Consider the following 25,059-nt stretch of genomic DNA (forward strand, 5'->3'; position numbering starts at 1 on the left):
AGCAATGCCATTATAGCAGTAACTTTGATATGCATTTTTATACCATTTGAATTCTGTTTTATTTCTATATGCAATTTTTATTAAAGTCACTAAAAGTAACCTGCAGCAGCAATGATGGAATATGTTACTTTTGCTTCCCCAATTTTGAACTCTATTGACACTCACCTTGCAGTGTCATTCTTAATTCAATTATCTGTTTCCTCAGCCTTGCAGACCCTCGTGCTATAAACAAACACATAGTCACAAAATAATTTTTTCCCTTTAAGTGAGATTGATCTGCTAATTTAGTTAAATTGCTCTAATCGATTGAATGCATTGAACTGAGTTGCGGATAATAGTACGATTATGTACATGTTAGTTTTATTAATCTGAAATCCCCTTATCGATAATATAGTTTCAGCTTTATCTAACTAAACAATTAGTGTGCAACTGGCTTTTGTCGTACAAAGACAATGATACTGTTTTCTATTTTTACACACTCACAAGCAATTTTCTATTATTTCTTGTCCTTATAATAGTTTGATATCTTTCATTATATTACCAGCTTTATCCTGTTTCTTTTGCAGGAACACAATGTTTGCATCTCTGGCATTTGTTATTTCGTTTTTCCAGTTCCTCTAAGTCGTTTTGTTAAATGTGTAACATTATACAAGAAATGTGATTTGCTAACATCTAATGTTGATTGTACGGTTAATTTCAGTGGTTTAATTACCGCTAGATATACAATTAAATTATGTGAATACTGTATACTTAAAATCTGCGTATCTACGTAAGTAGGTGAGTGTATAGGAATCATGGAAAACGCAGTCAAAAAGGTCGTGGGGCTGTACAGGGATAAGATTTATAGGAACAAGGGAAATCGCAGTGAAAAAGGTCATGGGGCTGTGTAGGGATATTGGGACTTACCATTAATATAGGGACAATAGGAATGGAACAGGTAAGGTGACGTCACGATACTGAATATTGTTAACAATATAGCAAGGGGCTGATTTCAATTTGACCAAACAACGGAAAAAACACTAGGATGCTTGGTGGGACATAGCCATATATAACACATACAACATACAACATAAAGACATAGATGAATAAACATCAGTCTATCACATAAAGAACTATACTACCGACTAAAAAAATGTTAGGCAAGAAATCAAATCTTTTCGAGGTATATGAGTAGCCCTGAAAAGGGCCTTTGGTGTTTTGCTAACATTATTCCGTTAACATAGAGGGTATCGCATAGGTCTTCTTCTCTTCCTCAAACTTCTTTTGACTTCTGGACCGTAGACGAGAACTCGCTCTCCACATAAATTCTTCTTTTCCAAACGCTCGTATCGGTGATCCTGATAATTGTCCACGATGATTTCACATACTTTGGTAAGTGTGTCCGTACGGAACAGCATCGACGATACGAGAGTAGACGATTCAACATTAGCCCGCATCTTGTGACGAGGACAGTTGAAGGGAATGCAGTGAACGGGGTTAATAATAGAGGAAGAGCTAATCGAAAAGGATTGAGTTTATTCACCAATTCAAATATTCAAATACGAGTAACAAAATTAAGTTACAGTGAATCTGTCTTCCAATCCGAAGAGAGCTGACAGTGACGTCACATTCCCTATATAAATGCGTTAGCGTCTGTGCGCAGTGAATCAATGCGACAGAGTTTTCAAACATGACGGAAACTAAGAAGACACTAAATTAGGGTGCAGCGGCCTTGGAGACGAGAAGCGATGGCAAAGCAGCGGCTACCAAATTCAACACAGTCTTACTTCCAGAAGAGACCGATTTTAATTGGGATTTAGTCGATTTTCTCTCTTCGCAAGAATTTATTCCGATACCAGTACTTTCGCCACCTTCTCATTCTTTACTACACGTCGAGGATTTTAAACAGAGACAGAAGGAAGAATTGGAGAAGTTTTTACAGCAGCAGAAGGAAGCAGAACAAGCTTTTCTCCTTCAACAGCAACAGAAAGAAGAAGAAGCAAGAAGAAGGAAAAGATAGGAAGAAGAAGCAGCAGCAGAGAAGAAACATGGTCTAGGAGAGAAGGAGGTCAGTGAAAGTCAAACGGTGACGGTACTCTTAGACATTTTGGCAGAGTTAAGGAGTCAGAAACAAATGTATCAGACTTCTTTAATGCGAACCCAAAAAGACCTTCCCAAGCCAAACAGTCCAGTCCTGTTGCTCCACCTGAGATACCACCCCTAGTGATTTCTACCAAATCATTGACAGGAGCAAGTCCAGAAGTAGGCCTTGGCCGTGGCAAAGGCTTAATGCACTTTAAGCGGATCACGTCCCGTTCCTGATTTTTTATATATAAAAAAACAAACATCCATCAGTCCTTTTCAGGGCCACCCACTCCACTCGAAAAGTGATAGCATTCATTTTTCCAAAATCAATTAAAACTAAAATTCCCTTTTTTGCCCCTGATGTACGTGTGTGAATGCGCGAGTGTAGGTTCTTATTCTAAAAAGTCAAAAGCATGAGACTCTTACGTTTTCTGTCTGGTCTATTCTTTTACCAATTTTACAATCCAATTCACAACACAACACTTTATAAAGTTCATAGACTTCTTCTGTGTCTTTTTTCACTCTCTATGTTTTTTAATTTCTTCACTTTCACGGGTTTTCCTCCTCTTTTTCCTCACTTTCTCCTCGTCTTCTTATCTTCACTTTTTTCTCTTTCTGGACGTGTCTGAGTTCTTTCTTTGGGTAAGGTACCTCTTTTTCCTCCTCTCTTCCTCTTGCTCCTGTTGTTTCTTAGGGCATTCTGAAGACCAATGTCCTCTCTCTTGACAATGATAACAGGTATTTTGACTTTTGTTTCTTCTGACACCTGGTTTGCTTTTTTGACGGTCTGGACACTCTGAAGACCAACGTCCTTTCTTATTACAGATATAAGAAGTATCTTGACTTTTATCTGGAAAGAAGGGGGAGTAGTCCGTCGGCTTGTCTGAAGAAAACTTTCGTATGACACATCGCAAAGACCTGATCAGAAGTTCGATCTGTGTGGGCTCTTCCCACGTTCTGGTCAGTTTGAGAGTGAAATAAATACTGGAAAGTAAGACACTTACCTTTTTATAGGGAAGACACTGACCTTTATTTAGGGAAGACACTAGTCTGACGTGAATATATAAGGGACCATGGCGTTTAATATGTAGTAATTTGACTACTGTAAAAATGAAACGGTCGCATCATGTCATGGAGAAAGAAGTAGAAAGTAAGAGGCAGTAAAGTGACTTATCACCTCGCAAAGTAGCTGAAGTCTTAGCACAAATTCATGCCAGTATTTTGAAGATGACATGAGTGAGCCAGAATCCAGACCCAGAGATTCTACACCCAACCAAGGTTCACTAAAGGAAAGGCGCTTTTCTAGAAAATATAGAACCACAGCTTACACGTACACGGTGAAGTTTAAAGATTTCAAGTCCGAGAATACCATTAGAAAAAGCAGAGGGGTTTATCACTGAGCTGTGGGATTCTTTGTTAACCACACTGAAACAGCAATGTGAAGCTAAAGAAGACGATCGCTTGAGACTTTCCAGTCATCACGACAGTTTGAAGTCCCCCCGTTTGGATCGAGTTTAGCATCCCGGCAGAACTGACACCTTCCAAAGTCGTCGACAAAATTCAACACGTGCAACAATCCTAACTTTGCCCAGAAGAATTACTTGAGGTCGTACTTGTCCCTGTACGAAGCCACGGGACAGTTAGGGACCACCACCAGTCAAGGCATTTCGTACTACGATTATGCAGGAGGTTACACTTTGTGGGCCTTTGATTTCACTCCAGACCAAGTCAGTGACGAGGGACATTTCCACCCTATACAATCTGGTCAACTGCGTGTGGAACTTCAGTTTGCAAAATCTCTACACCAAACTGTGAACGGCATCAAGGGGGATGTTTTCCTTCACGTCCGCGCTTCACAGATATAAAGCGAAAGTGTTCATCATTTCACTCGTTAACATGCGCAGAATTGCAAAATTGATAGAATTTCACATGCACCTGGAGTGTACCAGGCGGCTCCTGGATGACCTGGCTATGGAGGCAATACAGGAGGAAGCCAGACTTGATGAAGAGGAGAAGAGAAATAAGATAGAGAAGGAAGATAGGATTTCACCTCATCTGATGATTAGGTCAGTGTGCGAGGTGAAGCCACTGGTAACACCACTACTACCACCAATACAGCCACTATTTCATTCATCCACAACCACTACCATCAGCACAGACAGAAAACTGGGAGGAGCTCTGTCAGCAGATCGTAAATAGACCACATCATCCACGGGTGTGGAATAGAAGAAGGAGACAAGAATAAGTCTTCAGAATCCCACAAACGGAAGATGGGGTGCTGAAGCCAATCAAGCAGTCTCTGCGCTCCCAAGAGCAAGACTGAACTGGGAGCAGGACTGTACTAGACGTTGCGTGTGTGGGGCCATACCTGGAAGGTGCACGCATTAAGAGGTGCATCTGAAGTTAAAAAACATCCCTTTTCAGGGCTAACCAAATCTCAAGAAAAGAGACTACTCAAGTTGCCAATTTGTGTGAAAACTGGATCAAAATTCAGGAAAGGTTTAGATCAATGGGACACCCTGACTGGATACCAGAGAAGGAAAAGAAGAAGGGAATCATTGAGAAAGTGAGAAGATGGTGGAAGAAGTGGAGAAAAAGAAAGAAGAAGAAGAACCCTAAGCCCTTTTCAGGGCCACTGATATGCCTCAAAAAGATTTGCTTTCTTGCCTAATTTTTTTTAAAGTCGGTAGTATAGTTGTTTGTGTGATAGATAGTTCATCCATCTATAATTGCAATGGCAGTAGCTGGTAAAGGAAAGTAACATTTCCATTGGTCAGAATGTTACCACGTGATCAAAATGAATTACGTTTATTTCTGTATGAAGTGTAAGGAGAACTACTTTTCTAAGAATACCCACTTCTATAAACAGTCACGTGTACAGCATAAGATAAACAAGCATTAAAGGAAAAAAAACATTCTTACAATTTAAAAAAAAATATAATTGAACAAATTTGGCTTCCACTGGTTGAAGGACTGATATTAGGATGACCGTATTACGATAAAGCAGGACAATACCAGGTACTATAAATAGCTACATAATAAAAAAACCCAAACATGTATTACTACGATCAATTAAGATTTCTGTTTTTTAATGATGCAAACAAAATAAAATAACGAATAATTTAAATTTCCATTATATGAGTTTAACGTTTTTTTTTTCCCCGGAGTTTATCGTGGTATAAACTGTCAGTTGCCGACTCACACAGCTTACATAACGCCCTATTTGTTGTGTGAGTCGACAACTGACAGTTTATACCACGATAAACTCAGAAAAAAAAATTAAACTCTTAAATGTCTGTATGTTGTATGTTGTAAGTGTTATATATGTCTATGTCCCGCCAAGCGTTCTACGTAGATTCCTCTCCTCCCCCCCCCCCCCCGTGTTTGGTCAAATTGAGGTCAGCCCCTTGCTACATTGTTACCAATCTTCAGTACCGTGACGTCACCTTACCTGTTCCATTCCTATTGTCCCTATATTAATGGTAAGTCCCAATATCCCAATACAGCCCCATGACCTTTTTCATTGGGATTTCCCTTGTCCCTATAAATCTTGTCCCTATACAGCCCCACGACCCTTTTGACTGGGTTTTCCATAGTCCCTATACAGCCCCACTATTCTACGTACATATTGTTAAAATATAATTGTGTTTACTTCCTCGCAATGGTGGAAAGATTCTTCCCAACTCAAAATAGCCGATTGTTTTGTTAATTTGTGTTGCTCTTTGAAATGGAATGTTTTATAGATTCGTTAAAATTGTTCAATCTAAAAATTTGTATTTGACAAAAGCATAGCTGATTGAGTAATTATTTGTACCGCTATAATAGCTTATTTTAATGAAATTTGAAAGAAGTTTAAATGTCATCATAATTACACCGACATCTAAGTGATTTTCATTACCTTTTATCAAATCTCCTCGAATAACTTATGATCATTTACACCTTTGTTATTTTTAGCTATTTTTTAATGCTGGTGAATGAACTTAATGTTTTTGACGGCCAACCTCTTCTCATTTCTCATGTGGTGTCATTTATTACCTTTGTAGGACATTGCCCACATTGTAGTCACTTCATCAAGTTTGCCGTTTTGTTGTTCAGGTGTTACCATTTTCGGTGCACTTCATATTTCCTTTCTGGTTTTGTGGTCGATACAAATTCGCATGGAGTGCGTATTTTAACTCCGGCATTTTCGATTGCGCTGTTTTTTTGCCACATGTATCACATTTTTAAAAAAAGGATCATATTTCCAAACCTTAATAGTTTACAAGTGTTGTTGAAATTGACTAATTTGGTTTTGGAGAAATTGACATTAAGTCACATTAGCAATTGTCGACATACGCACGATGGACGATGCACAGGGCCATACAATAATAATAATAATAATAATAATAATAAACTTCTTTAACGAGGATAACACATTTGGCCATGACTGACCCATCTGCCATGTGGTCCTTCTCAGTTTTTGTAATTGGCTATGCTAAAAAAAATACAAGACCATGCAAATATTCAGGTATCGTCGCACACTCATTCATACATGTTTAACATGAATGACTATGTATGACTATACTGGGAAACAAATACACATATGAACAATATTCTATATACAAAATATTTTGTGGAGTTTATCAAATCTGGACAGATTATAACTGGATGTATTTCCCCATATGGTACAGCCTTAATCTATCAGTGGTAGTACATATCCCGAAAAATACAGCCTTAATCTATCAGTGGTAGTACATATCCCGAAAAATACAGCCTTAATCTATCAGTGGTAGTATATATCCCGAAAAATACAGCCTTAATCTATCAGTGGTAGTATATATCCCGAAAAATACAGCCTTAATCTATCAGTGGTAGTACATATCCCGAAAAATAAAGTTCAAGTGACTGGAGAGTAATTGTAACAGAGTTATTCTTTTGACTACCATGGCACATAGGTGATCGATATGTGCATTCCAGCTGAGATGTTGATCAATGTAGATACCAAGTAGTTTTTTTATATTTTTTTGACAATATATACGTCTAAGCTATTTTGAGTAAGAAGTAAATCCATATTAGTATATAGACGCTGCCTGGTTCGATTGTCATACACTTCGTTTTAGGGATTTTAAGATGCATCCTATTTTGTTGACACCAAACTGAGATATTGTTGAGGTCGATTTGAAGTTTATTTTTAAAGGCGTCTAGAGATTTTCCGGATAAATGCAATGTAGAGTCTTCAACGAAAAAGATCTGTGTTGGAGTGCGCTGGATACAAGGCTACGTCATTGATAATTAGCAGAAAAAGAGGCCCCAATATAGATCCTTGAGGAGCACCACTTAAGATATGACTTGGTTAGGATATATATTTACCTGTGTAAACAACCTGGCGTCTGTTAGTGAGATACGACGTGAACCAGGCAACTGAGTTTGAAGAAAACTTGTAGGCTGAATTTTTTTTTAATGAGCACCGAATGGTCATACAAATCGAATGCTTTTTTTTTTTTTTTTTAAATCAATGAAGATTGCGCCAGTAAACTCGCCTGAGTCTACTACTAGTAGGCATTGGTCTATAAGTTTTGTCAACGCAGTTTGACATGAATGATTCTGTCGAAAACCTGATTGTGATTTATACAGGAGTTGGTATTTGTCAAGATATCTGAAAATATGCTTGCTGACATGTTTTTCAATACTTTTTGAAAGTACAGATAGAACAGATATCGGTAAATAGTTGGATGGGTCATTCTTTTAATTTCCCTTATATATTGCGAACACTTTTGCTAACTTCAATCATTCCGGGAATTTACAGGAAGTGATACTACAGTTGATTATTTCTTTGAACGACTCTGAGATTGATAAAGCCGACATTTTCAGAGTTTTCGGGTGAATTCCATATAGACAAGCTGATTTGTTTGTACCATGAACTCTCACGTCCTTACACATCTCACACCTAATTAATCATAGCATGGAAAGTGTTACAATTCTATGGTCTTAAAACTAAGTAAAAGAAAAGAGCCAAAACCAATAAATTTGTAAACGACAACAAATAGCTTATTTCCCTAGAATACAAGGAAAACATTTTTTTTTTTAATTACAGTATGGCCTCACACGACTATAATTCAAAGTCACCAACTTCACCGAGAGCAATTGTTAAAACGATTGCTACTCCTCCTATGACCCAAATAGTTAGTACCCAAATCGGATGCGGGAGATCACGGGTTCGAACCCCGGCCGAGTCATACCAAAGACTTATCAAAATGGTGCATGCAGCTGCCTCGCTTGGCGCTCAGCATTAACACATTAAACCCTGGAGGTTTTTGTCGTTTTGGCCTGAAATTCGAGTAGGAAACACATTTCGAAAGCTATTTCTAAATGCACCTGAAAACACCAAATCCCAGGTGATCTTTCAATAACATCCTGCCTAGTTGTGTTAGAAACATCGTTTCTCATTGGCTATTTCGCTCGCGCATGAGCAGAAAGGTAAAAGTTGAGGTGTTTTTTTTTGTTGTTTTTTTGGCTTAACGGACCCATTATTTTCGTATCGAGACCACTCTTTATTCCAAATGCCCATCTTATCCTACTTTTGCAAAGGTTCATCTGTCTGTTTGCAGTTCATACCGGTTTGCCTTAGATCTGAGACCAAAAAGTCTAAAATCCGGACACAAACCTGTATCCCGACCACGGGCTAATTTTGGATAGAAAAAATCGATTCCAAAAATTGAGGTTTTTCCCTCTGTACTTTGAAGTGCAACTAGAAATTCCAGTTTATTTGGTATCATTATAGAGCTAAATCTGTCTACCTTTCTATAATACCACCCACTTTAGTGTATCATGCATGACCATGACGCTACAGAGCTCGGCAGTAGGCTACTACCTCCTGCCACGTTAACTCGTCGCTAGGGGGTTAATGTGTTAAGAGCTTAGTGTTAAGACTGGTTGGCCTGGTGTCAGGATAATGTGACTAGGTAGGACATGATGCCACATGTCTGTGGCATGATGCCCCAGTGCTAGACATCACTATAGACTGCCACACTGGGGACATCGTAGCGATATGACTCAGATTGTTTAAGCTATGTTAAAACACAACATAAACATACACACATTATGACTGCTTTTAAGTTATCATATACAGATGTTGCAGTAAATGTATTCTTTCGTTTTTGCAAAAGTTAAATTTTTGTGTTTCCTCGATTCAAGGCTAGAAGATACTGGATAAACGTAAAGTGGAATCAGTATTGGCAGGCGGCAGTAGTGGTAAACGCCATAGATTATTATTTTCTTTATATAAAAAGAAATTTCCTTTTGTTTGCGTCGTAGATATTAACAGTTTAAAATAAAAATAATTCGTTGCTACTCATATGTGTATGTATACAATTCAAAATACGATTTGAACATTTTTGGATATATAAGGCAATTCAGTAGGGCGGCCATGTGCACGGGTTGCTCATATTTTTTAAATTTATGCACAATAAGATCGCAAAGAAAGCACGTAATAATTTATTAAGGAACAGCATTTAAAGGTCCGATTCTTCCAAAGGATTTCTGCAGTCGTTGTTTTAAATATGGCTACAAGAATCTACCTGGCAAGTTAGTGTGATGTTTTAATTTATATTTATTCTGTGAAAAATCATTTATTTCAGAATAATGTACAGCCATTTAACATTTTAATTATGAAATGTGTTTTTATTAATATTATTATAATCTAATTTAAAATCCAAATCTAAGTACTTGTTAGCAAATATGTATTGTCATATACACCTAAGTTCCAAAAAGGTCAATGAAAACTAGATAGTTTATGTAATTTATAATTCACGTTAGGAATATTCAACAATATTCTATTTATAATTTCAGGTCTGCCTGTTCTTTCTCTGATTGCATATATATGTGATGAACCCAAAACGACAGACGTTATTTTTCCCCATTGAATATGGAATGAAATGAATCACATTGGCGCCAGAAGAGGTTTTCGAAGCAGGCGGCAAAGGCTGACCAGTGTGCCTCGAAGACGATATGATGATGTACACCATGTCGACTCCAATGGTATTTTACTATTTAGTGAACTGCCGTCGTTGGATGTGATTTAGTTCAAATTTTCTGTATCGGAGTATGCATTGTCGGTTTTTTTCGACAGTATTTCTGAATATCTTGCTATTCATTGGGTCTAACCTACAGAGGGACAAGAAGTTCCTAGGCACTAACTGGAGGCTAGAATGTTCCTTGGGACTAATCTACTGAGGGATAGGAAGTTCCTTGGGACTGTCACTAACCTACTGAGGAATATGAGGATCCTTGGGACTAACCTACTGAGGAACAGGAGGTTCCCTGACACTAACATAAAGAGGGATAGGAAATTCCTCGGGTCTAACCTACTGATCAATACGAAGATCCTTGCGACTAACCTACTGAGGAACAGGAGGTTCCCTGAGACTAACATAAAGAGGGATAGGAAATTCATCGGGTCTTCTTGTTGTTGTTGTTGTTCTAGGGTTTAACGCTATTTTTCAGCACAAGATAGGCTATACATGGCGGCCAGTATAAATGGTGGAGGAAGAACCCTGGAAAACCCAGGGAAGAACCACCGACCCACGAGAAGCTACTGGCAGGCTTTCCCACGTACCCACGCTAGCCGAGCCTTGGACTCGAACCCACGCAGACAGAGGTGAGATGGCAGTGATCCGGAACGGTGAGCGCTTTAGACCACTCGGGGCCCCTTCATCAGGTGTAACCTACTGATCAATACGAAGATCCTTGGAACTAACCTACTGAACTATAGGAAGTTCCTTGCGACTAACATAGTGAGGATTATGATGTTCCCTGGGACTAACCTAATGAGGGATAGGAAGTTCCTTGGGACTAATCTACTGAGAGATAGGAGGTTCTCTGGGACTAACCTACCGAAGGATAGGAAGTACCTTGGAACTATCCTACTAATGAATAGGAAGTTCCGAGGAACTAAACTGTTGAGGGATTGGAAGGTCCTTGGGACTAACCTACAGAGGCATAAGAAGTTCCCTCGACTAATCTACTGAAGGATAGTCAAGTACACAGGGACTAACCTACAAAGGGATAGAAGTTCCCTGAAACTAACCTACTGAGCTGTAGGAAGTTATTTGGGACTAACCAACTAGGGATAGGAATATCCTTGGGACCAACCTACTATTAGATAGTAAGTTCTTTAGGAATAACCTACAGAAGAATAGGAACTTCCCAGGGACTAACCTTCTGACAGACATCACGCTCATAGTGACTAACTTAATAACGGAAAGCAAGTTCCTTAGAACCTTGTGAGGGGAAGGACGTTCCCTGGGACTAACCCACTGAGGGACAGAAAGCTTCCTGGGACTAACCTACTAGCATTAGGAAATTCCCTTTGACTAACCTACTGAGAGATAGGAAGTTTCTTGTGACTAACCTACTGACAGATAGGACGTTCCTTGGGACTAACCTACACAGGGATAAAAAGTTCCCTAGGGCTAATATACTATACTGATGAATAGAAGGTTCCTTGGAACTAACCTACCAAAGGATAGGAAGTTCCCTGGGACTAACCTGCTGAGGGATAGGATTTTCCCTTGGACTAACATACTGAGCAATAGGAAGTAAGTGTGTGTGTGTGTGTGTGTGTGTGTGATTTGGATTTTTAACAAAGCTTAAACAATTTTTCAGTCATGTTGCTACGATGTATGCAGTGTGGTAGTTTATAGTGATGTCTATAACTGGGGCATCATGCCACAGACATGTAGCATGATGTCCCAAACAGTCGCATTATCCTGACACCACGCTGACCAATCCAGAAACTAACCTCTTAGTGCTGGGTGCATAACAAGGCAGCTATTAGTACCATTTTTATAAGTCTTTGGTATGACTCAGTCGGGTTTTAAAAAAAACACGCCCTCCAGCATCCGGGGCGGACGCTCTAACCACTAGGCCACTGGAAATGTCGCAACAGGAAGATATTTGGGACTAACCTACTGAGGGATAGGAAGATCGTTGGGACTAACCTACTGAAGGATAGCAAGTTCCTTTGGATTAAGCTACTGAAGGATAAAAAGCTGATAGGGACTACCCTCCTAAGGGATAGGAAGCTCCTTGGAACTAACTTACAGAGGGATAGGAAGTTTCTTTGTGCAAGCATGTGTGTTACGCCTCTTTGGTCTAAAGTAACAGAAAAGAGTGAAAACCAACAAGTTTTGTAACATTCAAGAAATAATTTATTTTCCCAGACTACAAAGTGAACATTTAAAAGAACTACTGTGAATTAAATCCCAAATAGTCCTAAAAGTTCTTTCACTTGTCAAAATGTATAGAGTTCCATATGAATTCCAGTGGTGTTCCAAATAAATTCCAATACTGAATTTGCTGACGTACCAATAGCTTCAACAGTGCTTATGTGTTCATAGTATCAATGTATGACAATGATATAATGCAAAATGTCCTTGAACAAATTGACAGTAATTCCAAAAAATGATTTAGTCCAAGAACTATTAATGAGCACATTGTAGCTGCAGTGAGTAATTTAAATAAATAAATCCTTCCAACTTAAAAAATGAACAAATCAGTAACACTGGTTCTACTCTGGATGTTAAAGTAGGAATTAACAATATAATCAATCTTAATACAAAAACCTAAGACACAATTTAAGAACCAGGATGTGGGTCATTTTCTCCAAAATTTCCAAAATATTCCATGTTGTAAAGGTCAGATCTCTTATAAAAATTTAGTGAAGAACATGTAAAACAGCACGTTCACCAGGAATTCCTAGAGGGAACACCAATGTCCTCAATTCAAACTCAAGTAAACGTGTATATCTCCATTAATAATGATCTAAACATTTAATCTATAACTCAAGAGAATTATTAGCTTGCTATTCTTGTTTACAAAATAAATGTCTCTAATCAGGTAGACCCTTAATTTGATTACTGACCAAAGTCAATCACACAATATATATATATAATATACAATCATGGAGAAAAGCCAATAAACGATGCAAACTACATATACATAGCATGTGATGTCAAAGACAGGTCATGTCATGAAAATTTCCAATTTTGGTCACAAGTTTTTATCTCAAATGAGGGAGGAATATCATCAACTCGATCTTAGCAAGCAAATGGTCAAACATTAAAAGTACTGAACAAATTTATATTTTTTTAAATATTAAAACAAATATCTCATTCAATCAGTTCTTTCACAGTAACTTCAGTAATACTCATCTTATATGTACTATACATATTTTTAGCATTCCTTAGATCATTGCTGGATTACTGTATAGAGGTGACAGTCCTCATTAACGTTGATCTTCACACTTAGATGTACTGTTACTTGATCCCTATTTATTCTAGTGTCGGCCCAAATTTTCTTCAAAATGAAAAATATTCTTTTCAGTGTCTGCATTTGAATGTAGCAATGTCAGTACAACTCGGTGGGTCCATCATGAGGTTTAAATTGTTTCCTGCCTGTGGGTAGATTCTGACTGCTGACTGCCCACCAGAACTGCTCAAGATTCACGTAGAGCAAAGTCAATTACATTATACCACCACAAACATCGTACCTTTAAGCCTAATTTGCTGACACCTTTGCTGTCATCATTATTACTACTATCACCACTCTTTAATAATGATATTCAAATCCAGAAAATGATTAAAACTTACTAGTATTAAAGATGAAGACAAAGACCCCATTATTCCCAGGCATTACTGATTACAATAACAGTGACATGTACCTTATTGTGGTTTACATTCATGTTCACAATGGAATAAATCAAGGTCAGTGGTGTTTATCAGTTTTCGAGCTGCAGCCATTCATAGCAAATTTGAATACACATTTTGCCTACAATCTGTGGTCGCTGGTTACGTTCTACTGACGGTAATTCATGACAATGAGTTATAAAAAAAATTCTGATGATGATGATTATGACAATTTTTATTATTAGTATTGATACAATTAAGATTATGATTTCTTAGAAACATTAAAATAGTTACTATGTGACTTACTATGTCATTTAAATGAGAACTTTTGTGAAGAAAAAAAAAAAAAAGAGAGAACCTTATTTTGACTAGATCTAGAGAATGATCTGGTACCAGAAATGGAAGATTATTTTCAGCTATAAAATTGTGATGATTTGGCAAAGGTTTACATTCCTCCACTATTCCATAAATGATGATGAGTATGCTGAGGTTTGTATACAAGCACTTACTCAAATTCCACTAGCCCTGACTTCTTTTCCATGTGCCTGAAAGGGTCATATTTCTTTAGTCTAACTTTGTCACAACTGTAAAATTGCTGTACTTTAAATATGAAAAGAAACAAACAAACATCATATTAAATTGACTTGTATGTTTATTTACTTCTCAATATATATATAACAAAAAGCAATGTTTTCCTCCAGGTCCTGATGTCAACCACTGTTTAACTGCTCCAGTGCTAAAATAGGTTTTCAACACAAATCTATTTTTTTTTTAAAATGACATGCCCCAACATTAAATTCACCTGCCAAAGAAGGGCTATTTGTTACCATGATTTGACCCATTCACACAATCTAAAATTTTTTTGAAATTCCTGATACTTGTGATATTGGTTACTGAACACCTTGTTCACATTCTGCTGGATAGATTCCCACAATCAATACGGTTTCCAACAATTTCACAATCTCTTCATGCTTTGTTGGTAAATTCTGGATTGTGGTATACAAGTCTGCTCTTGTGATTTCTGATTGCTTGCCTTCAGGCTGATGTACGGTTTCTATTTCATCACAATTTATATGTATAGATCAGCATTCAGTGGCCTTGGATTTTGTTTTCTTAGTGCTCCAAAAAATATACATTTTTTGCAATTAAAATTGAGAACAGAAATTGTGTTATAGAGATTTCCATCTTTTTTTTTTACAAATATACCATACATATCAATAAAAACGGAAGCTTCAAGCTCATAAATAGTTCAAGTGATTGTACTGTGGATGTGTCACAATTAAAGGAAACACTCTGCATTAATGAAATTAGTGGCTACCAACTCTATGAATTAAATTGATTTAAATATAATGTATGATGAGTAAAACTGATACACGACAAGTTCCATGCCATTTTCCCCACAGGACAAGTTACCAAGTGAATTTTTTAAGTTCTAGCTGTGTTCACAAGATTATATCTTATACTGCATTCAGTTGCTGGGTAAAAAGGGCAATAACTCTAACAAAAACTGCATGAGCAGAGATTTGTCAATCAGAATATCTTCAGATTAAGTATAAACAAATGTATGTTTGGTTCTGGTTACCTGACCAACCTATTTCCTGCCAAACTTAAATGTATTCTTTTCAAAAAAATTTGAAAAAAGAAGATTTAAAATTTTAAAAAATTGATGTAAAGATCTTTGAATTCAGGATGCAAATGATGCTTATTTTCAAGCAAAACTTTCATTTATATACAAATGTTGACAACATAAAACCACACAAAAAGAATGTTCATACCAACCTACTGACCCTAATTTGTTCAATGTAACCAGAACCACATTTTTTATTTGGCCTTATGGTCCTAACGTGTAGAAAATTGTTTTGTGATCCACTGAAAACTGCTAAACTAGTTGAGCTCACATGATGCTGCCATACTAAAACCAGCTCCAAGTCAAACTGGGCCAAAACAATCAGAAATCCTGGAATTCTGTAATTTGTCCATATGTCCATCTTCAAAGGATGACCAAACACATGAATAAAATTTCATGGTGAACCCAAGAAATCTGAAAGACTAGTTATGTGCACAACATCAGGCTCCTTGTCAAAAAAAGCAATATACAATATCAAACAAAATTGCAGGACACAGTATTTTGTCAATATGCCATTCTTGAGCAGTTTTTCACTATCCAAGGATTTTTTATCCACTTTATTCCACATTAACCCTTGGTATATACATCAAACTGAAATGGTATCTGCTGCTCCATTACCTGATTGCATGCGGTGCAAAGAAACTAATAGAACAGCGCCTTTGTTAAATTTACCATGGGAGACAGATATAATCACAGCAGCCTCAATACTCAACATGTCATATGCAAGTTTCTCTAATTTAAATATTTCAAACAAATTTTAATTTAGCGCAAATGTCTCTTGACATTGTGGAAATCACCTAGGTATTATAAGTAGCCCTCTCACTGATTAATTGATTTTGCTTGCAATTTAATCTGCAAGAAGGCACTTGTTCAAATCAGTTCTGGCTAGCTACATATCAGGGGTTGATGTGGAACAATATGGATCGATGACCTTTAGCTAAAAAAGATGCATCTTCATGATGACTAAGTTCAATCATGATATATCATAAGCTGCAAGACAGGTTACATTCACAAGATCCTGTCACACAATAGGGCAGTAACTCTAACGTTACAGGAGTAAAGTAATTTGTAGTAAAGTGATTCACCAATATGCACATCTTCAGATGAATATCATATCATTTTATATCGAGTTTCATGGTGATCCGTTAAAAAAAATGCGAGACTACAAGTTCAAGATTTTGTCATATGCTGAATTCTGGAAGTCCAAAAGGGAATTGCACTCCTTCCAAAACTCAGGCAGTTGCACTTAAGATTTAATCATACATTACAGTTAGGCTACATATGTGCAAAGAACAAAAATGGGAAGAAACCCCTACTTTGACTAACCAATTGCAAGGCTTCTGACTTTCAGTTGTCTTTTTTTTAAATGCCACTTTCAACACATTATTGGCTTTATCATGCCATAGAAATGGGAAATAAACATCATTCCCAAAAACAGGTTTTTGGGCTGGCCTGAGTGGAAACTGAATAAGTTAGGTACAGTAGAACCCATCTTTAAAGGCCACACCTTTTGCCCCATAAATTATGGTCTTTCAAGACAGGTGGTCTCTCATTACAGCTCAAAAACAAACGAAAACCCCCAAAACAAAAGCAATAGGCACTTTTCTCCATGATTACCACAGCATTATGACCTGCATCTCATATTTTGTGTTTTAATGAAGAAAAATATCCTGGACCAACCTTTCACATATATCACCTTTATCCCATTGAGGGATGTTCCAGAAAATTGTCATGGGACCCAGTGAAAGCACTATTTATGTAGAATAGTCACCCAAATATACAATTTAGTATTCTGTATTGTTTTCATATGATCTTTTGGGGTAATACGAGTACCCTGGAATATATTTTTTTTAAAGGGCCTTCCCTGTACATTAGCTTAATGGAGACTCATTCAATTTCACAGTAACATTCTGCATGGAAATACAAGGATATGAAATTCACTTTAATTTGATAGTGCCTCATTCAAATAATGAACATAAATCATACAAATTTTGTTATGTCAAAATCTGTGCTACATTGGAAAAGTGACTGAAAACATCTAAAACCCAGAAGTTCTTGTATATTTGTTTAATTAACAGAAGCTTGTAACTACACGATACAGTACTTCAAAGACTGACAAAGCACCAAAAATTAAGAGATCTAAGAGGCTTTCTTAAAATGAATGTTATGACAAAATGTAACAAATTACATTTAGCCACTAGCAGGAATTCTACAGACTTTTGAGACATGTAACAAGCCACATTCAGCCGCCAGCAGGAATTCTACAGATTTTAAAGAAATGTGACAAATTACATTTCAGATAACAACTGCCTTTGAAATGGAACAAATTACATTTCAGTCTTACAACTGCCAGCGGAGATTCCACTGATTTTTGAGAAATGTAACAAATTACATCCAGTATTAAATCTGCAAGCTGGATTCTACTGATATTTGAGAAATGTAACGAATTACTTACAGCATTACAACTACCAGCAGAGAATCTACTGATTTTTGAGAAACGTAACAAATTACATCCAGTATTACCACTGCCAGCATGGATTCTACTGACTTTTTAAAAATGTAACAAATTACATCTGGTATTAAAACCACCAGCAGGAATTCTACGGATCTTTGTTATAAATATTTTGTCAAGTAAACTGACCATATAATGAACGCAATACCGAGTTAAGCATTATGCATGTTTTCATCAAATATAAAATGAGTAATATCATAAGATAGGAACATGACACCTTATACAACGGACTAAGTTTTTTAATTTTGGACTTAACATGTAGAACACTTGATGGTTGTTGTCATCTGTCACCAAATAAAAGTTACAGGTATCAGTAATCAAATTTGTTCTGTACAATCAATTTTTACAGCATGGTCTTATCTGAACATGCCAAAATTGATGACTGCCGGAATTGCAAAATAACAGACTTCTCTTATGACACTACAAAAAGAAATCTTTTGTTACAAGTAGATCGTAAGTTTGAATGTTGCAATAATATTTTGGTAGCCTCAATTTGTGCCTCTTCATATCAATTTCTTGTTCAAAATGAAAACTTGCACATTTAGTTGCAATAGCATATTATTAGTAAATACAAGAATTAGTATCAACAATTTTATTTTCCTAGGCAGAAGTAAAATGACAAAATTGTCTAGCCCAAGGTGACTCAGTTTCCACTAATTTCAAACCTTGCTTTAATAACAAGCCGAGAAAGCTTGACCTCAATTGCATCCATTTCATTATCAGTTTACCCTATGATCCATCATGTTTCATTACCATTTTCTGTATTTTCTATATGAATTATTCTCTTTGACTGAGTTTTATTGATGGATAATTGTGGTATAACTGATGCAGCATTGTCTAAACTTGCCATTAAAAATTCATCTAATGTAGATTCTGTACATTCAGCAATAAATCTAATAAATGGGCGAATGTCTCCCTCATTGGCTTGCTGGAGCACATCGTAATAAATATGACGATCCTCTACTTTTATTGTTACTGGCGGAAAGCCTGCCTGCATGAGAATGAGATTCATGAGAAGTCTTGATGTTCGGCCATTGCCATCATAAAAAGGATGGATTACAACTAGCTTATAATGAGCTAGAGCAGCATATTCTATTGGATGAAGCTGAAGGGCTTCCCTGCTATTCAACCAGTCTATAAAATCATCCATGAGTTGTGGAACTTCCTTTGATGTTGGGGGTGTAAAGTCACCAACAAAAACTTGTGTAGTCCTTATTCTCCCTGCTTCAATTAAATCAACAAAACCTAATACACGTCTGTGGATTTCTAGAATATCTTGCAAAGCTAAAGACCCAACTTTTCCTAACAACGTGCTATTTATATAACTCAGTGCTGCATCTAAACCAAGCACTTCATTTTGCTCAACTAAACTTTTACCGCCAACCGCAATTCTAGTTTCCACAATAGCTCGTGTTTGAGACAATGTGAGTGTATTACCCTCAATTGCATTGGTGTGATATATATGTAGAAAGTATGCCTCTTTTTTCATCCTCCGAAGGCCAGGGTGGTTTGGGGGTACTTTATACAAAAGGTTCAGCTTTTTGTCAATTTGGTTATACATTGCTTGGTCAATTTCATCTACTATGGGCAAAACTCTTTCTCTATTGATCAATGCTCTACTATGATTTGGAGACACGAACAAAGCCTTCCTGTAAAAGTGTTCTGCCTTTGTTACATCTTTTTCATGTTTTTCTAGAAATTCTCCGTAGTAGGTCAGGATGTCAGCATGCAGAGGGTCCAGATTCAAAGCATGCTGAAAGAGTTTAAAAGCTTTGTTGTGCTTCCCTTGTAAATCCATATCCAATGCTAGGTTCATGGCTGTCAATGCTTCTTTTTGTAAATCTGAAAATAAATTTAAAAATTCTGTTGACCCAAGGAAACGTAAAAGTTACGAAAGTTTCTGTCAGTGATTTCTACCCAATCACAGCAGTAAACAAACATGAGTAAGTTCAATGATTTGGTTCTGCAAATCCAGGTTCTTTTGACATACTGCCTGATTTGGAATAATATTACTGTAGACCTTTTACATCCTATCTCCATACCACAACTATGATTCATGGGTTTTGATTTAAAATCAGTTACATATATCTTTCTGCAATGAATCCAATATTTGGTCCCAAAAACATTACAAATTACTGCTCTGATTTAAATTTTTGTAATATGACCTTCTGATCACATCCAGTGGACCCCAGAAAGGGAGCCAAACACTTCCTTTGCACATAGTGACAGAATGAGTAAATTACCAAGTGTAGTAAACATGTGAAAAGGACAAAAATAATAGTATTACAATATCCCTGATGCTTAAAAAAACACCCCACTGGGATGAAGCCAAAAAATATTATATGTGTGGTTCAGGTTAACATAACCAAAATAAGTAGGGTAGGTCGTTAGGCTTTTTTTTATTTATGAATACAGGTATGTGTATTATAAATAAGGTTCACCGCGAGTAAACATTCTGCCTTAAGAAGCATATTTATGTATTTATGTACCCTCGGCAGCAAGTTTTGTTGATGGAAGAAGACCCCAGGTGCTCTTCAGTCCATTTTCAAGTGTAGAACCAAGAACCTTCTGCAAACAAATGGCAATTTTCTCACAAACAGGCTCAAATGGATTTAGACCTCTGGATTTATGGTGACAACTCACAAACAACACCATTATCTGTTTTATATGTTTTAATTTGCTGGCCATTTGTTTTAATGTAAACATTTAACATGGAAAAACAAATCTATATCTGCCATGGAATAACAAGAGAGCTGCCTAATGGGGCAAAACATTCTCTTCTATACATGTTATAATTAATACATACAGTGCTGTTGACTTCTGAATAAGAACTGGAGTGGAGTATATACCACTTTTTGAAGCTGAACTTTATAAAATAGCCAAGTTTGAAGATATTATTTTACAAAAGGAATCACAAAAGACATTCATTGTGGTATACTAAGTACTATCAAGATAGCATTAGTCATCTAGAAGAATAAGACAACACAAAATTATATCCATATAGTCTAAATACAATAAAAATGACTGACTAACTCATACAAAATTAATCTGACTTAAATCTCCTTGCCAAATGTCTACCAAGTTTGATCAGTACAGCATCTGTTGTTGTCTAGAAGAAGTAGGAGACACATAATGATACCTTCATATCCATATTTAGTACAAAACCATACCTCATGCAAAATTAGTTGGGAGCTGAATATCTTTGCCATTATGCATAACTCCACTTTGTGGTTAACATGCCAACCAAGTTTGGTGAAGAAAGTATTTGTTGTTTAGGAGGTGGTGAAACAAAAATGTTTATGGACAGACAATGTCAGGACATACTGCATACAGTCCTTGATGAGTGTATAGTGTACATTATTTGTTTTCTGAAAGGTCTTTGAGTGATGGGAGCTTTTCCAATCCAAACAGATTGGTAAAACCGTTTTGTATTGATTTCTTAGAGCATAATCAGTTTCTGCATTTTCACAACCACAGAATGAACAAAGATCTAAGTCTGAACCATAATAAGGATTTCAGTGGGTGTTGCACATTGTAAATTTGGCCTTAATATTATGGAATTTCTGACAGATATGGGGACTGACAGGGAAAACAAGGCAGATCCACAAGAGTATTCATATTCACTAAGAGTAGTTGCCAACATAACTTCTCTCCTTTGATCTAACATGGATTTAGCATTCACAACCCAGACTCCCACCATGCAAAAAGTATCCCCTTTTGATTTAAAAAAAAATACAAAACAGTTAATTAAAAACATAACTTCAATGCCAATGGAAATAAGCACAGGGTTCCATTTGGTACACTATAAACAATGATTACTTATTAGCAATCAACTATAACATACATGTCTCACATACATGTCTCATCTGGTGAGAAACAGAAGTAGCTGCTCAAGAATTTCTCCATTAATGCCAAAGTGCTATAATTTACACAACCATCAATGTAGTGCTACAGTACAAGACATTGACCCTGGTACTTATGATGGGAAGGGGCTACATCTTATTGCTAGAAGTAATAGTGTTTAGTTGGACTATACTAACTCCAATATCTTTTTTCTCAAATCCTACTAAAGCAGTTATACTTTAAGCCACATAGCAGTGTCAATATCGGCTGCCAAGTATGCATGATATTCTTAAATTTGGCTTTATGTTGTCAGGTTAACTGGCCATGGAATGGGCTACACCGCACATCTTGTGCTAGCAGTAAGATTTTGCCCATTCCCATAATAAACATCGGTAGCTAAACTCAGCAAAAAAAGAGGGGAGGTTAACTCTAAGCAGTTTTTGGAAATTAAAATTATACCCAGCGAACATCTCTTTTTGCACCATACTCTGTGCTCACATTGTAATGTCTTGCATGGAATTACTGGTTTTTATGAAAAGCATAAACCTCAGATCTTGCATAACTAGATATCTAGCTTTATAATGTTAGTGCACATTTTAAGTTTAATAAAGGCATGACAAAATGTTAATACATGTATTGCATTTGATCCTCTTATTCTGCCAAATATGTGCTCAACATATACATTTTAGAAAGAGCAACAGTTTCACCCTTTTTAAAAGATATTTTTAACAATTTTAACTGATGTTCTTTCCTCAAACTGAGTTTTTAATTAAGTGGGTCAGGCATTTAATCCAAGCTGGAAGATGCATTGCCAACATGGTGGAAGCAGTACCTATAGTTATAGTTCTACATGTAAGACCTTGATGCTGATATTTATGTTGTGGGCATCAAGGTCTTACAGACTAACTATTGGCGCTGCATAGCATGGTTTGAAGTCGATTAACACAGTTACGGAAGTCAAATTTTCAGGAATATTTCACACAACTGACAACTAAAATAACGACGCTTTTCTACAAAGTAAAGTCATTATGTTTAAGTCAGACCTAACATACTCTGATGTCTTTTTTCCAAAAAATTCAAATTCTCACAAAAGAAATGGACCTGTTTTCAAGATTCGTTGGTCTACATTTCAGTTGGCTGGAAAGCAATGAAAGCCAGGAATGCCGAAATCGGGTTAAGTTGTCATATTATTCTTTAACAAAACAAATAAAAATATATTATGCCTATTGGAACTGTAAGAAATGGTTCGTTTTGTTCAAGAAACATATCCCCAACATGTACCTACTTGAAGTTACTTCAGCATACTTCAACTACTGTCGCATTGCAAAAAACTAAAATGTATGTCAGCAAACATGAAAATGCGTTCATTTGCTAGTATATTTTCATTCCGCCAGGATAAAGACAGCAGAGTAAGTATATTAATTACACATAAATTAGTGGAAGAGTGTCGGTAAAGGCTGCCAAGTGTGTGAGATGTTCCTGAACCTTTGATTACTTATTCCAATGTCAACGACATCGGAACACGCTATACAAGGCTGTTATTTGGATAGTAAGACACAGCACTAAAACAAAAACAACATGTGCTATGTCTTACATTGTAGGACTAATATAGTTAGTGATGTCATTCTAAAGGCTTAAAAATCAGTTACACTGCTAAAGTATGTCAACTTCTGGACCAAAATCAGTACACCATATAACAAATTCATAACTGTTCAATAAACTGATATGTAATTTAAATATGTCTGATCATCAGCTTAAATGGTACAACACTTCTGGGCTGTTCCTTTGGCATTCGTTGTCGCCAACCTATGGACTTATAAACATGGAGTATCCCCTTCACATTCTTAAGGAGTTTTTTCAAGTATTGTCTCAACTTTTTATTTTTACTATTCAGTTTTCAGACACAAGAATGCATACAACTAAAACAATGAATAATAACATGCATTTATATTCTTTGATTCACTTGGATAATGTTTTTTTATTTTTATTTTGGAGTAAATCAGTGTAAGATGAGTTCTAATATACAAATGGGGACAATCTACCCCCAATCACTTGAGGAAATGTAGGGATATCACAACGTCTTTTTAGTTCAAGGTGCTACAAAAAATGTTTAAATTTTTGACATGTTTCCAAATTTCTATCTGTTGACGAGACAAATGCTGATCTCGATATGTCGGAAATTATGACTACATGCCAATTTCAGATTTCAACTTTTGATCAGCTACTGGCGTAATATCTTAAGGTTTATGTGGGGGTGGGGTGGGCATAAATATGTAATAATGAGACCCATTTAAATCAAATATAGTAAATATTACCCCTTAAAAATATGCATATTTCAAAATACTTTGAGCATTACAAATATCAGGGTCGACGAAGTTACAATACAAGACTCCCATCAGTGATTTTGAAATGATATTTCCCACTCCTCATAAAGAATGACGTACGCAGTTTCTAAATAAACGTACTGACAAATGTGTACCTAAATTTGCTGGAATATTTTTCTGCCGTACACGTAGTATTACTGAGGTATCGCCTACAGATAAAGCCCGCAGTTGACGTTTGGCGCTAAGAAACGAAAGCAAAAATGGAAGTTGGTAGGACATCAAATATGCCACAGTTACTCCTGAGAGAATGATCAAAGCCAAAAACGGTGGTCTGAACATTCTCGTGTCTAACTGAGTCTTCCATTTTTCTGCAGTCATATCCAAAACTCTAAGACATGTTGCTTCTCTTTCATTATTAATTTCGTCAGCAACAAATGACAGATCTAACACTTCCGGTTTCAATTTTCTACTCGGCAAAAGTTGATTGGTCAATTCCGTCTCTTTTGTTCAATAAAGTCCTCCACTGCTGGAGAACCATTGATTTATCATGTTTGGTTGATTTTTATCTTGATCTTATAGTACGGTGCTACATCATATATTTTTGTACCGCGCAACGTCAACCTTTACAACAGAACTTATTTTTGAAAAAAATGTGACCGTATTATTTTAGTAATTTTTCAGTCTGATTTTCTGAGGATTCCGTAGTTTTGGGGTGATGAATTGCAGTATTTGGCTGTTAATGGGAAAATGCTAAATTTCTAACCATCAGTTCTTGCATAAGTATGATATAATTATATTCATGTTTATTTCTATTGGTTCGTTTTGGTTTGATTAAGTTTCGGCAGGGTATATTTGCTTTGTTCATAAATCGTAAAACAAAATTTTGTAAAAATGGTCTATCTAACCTCTGGTTAGTAATTCTTTCTCATTTTGTAGTTAAAAGTACCAAATTCGTTTCTTGCACGAATGATTTAAGCATAATTCATATTGACATACACCATCATTTGATACATGCTGAAAAAGACT

The 25,059-nt window shown here is 36.4% G+C and overlaps 1 protein-coding gene across 1 annotated transcript; it reads right to left on the bottom strand.

The window, feature by feature from the left end:
• Positions 1-14,361: 14,361 nt before the first annotated feature.
• Positions 14,362-24,502, bottom strand: LOC149807101 (protein adenylyltransferase FICD-like). The gene is made up of 2 exons (XM_089961975.1): positions 24,189-24,502; positions 14,362-19,708 (listed from the first exon to the last, which is right to left on the bottom strand). Exons 1-2 carry the CDS (start codon positions 24,409-24,411, stop codon positions 18,606-18,608), a joined length of 1,326 nt encoding a protein of 441 aa, XP_089818101.1. The 5' UTR covers positions 24,412-24,502; the 3' UTR covers positions 14,362-18,605.
• Between the last annotated feature and the right edge of the window lie 557 nt (positions 24,503-25,059).

This window comes from Sinohyriopsis cumingii, chromosome 1 (genome assembly GCF_028554795.1).
Source record: "Sinohyriopsis cumingii isolate HCF-2022 chromosome 1, ASM2855479v2, whole genome shotgun sequence".
Taxonomy (NCBI): Eukaryota; Metazoa; Mollusca; class Bivalvia; order Unionida; family Unionidae; genus Sinohyriopsis; species Sinohyriopsis cumingii.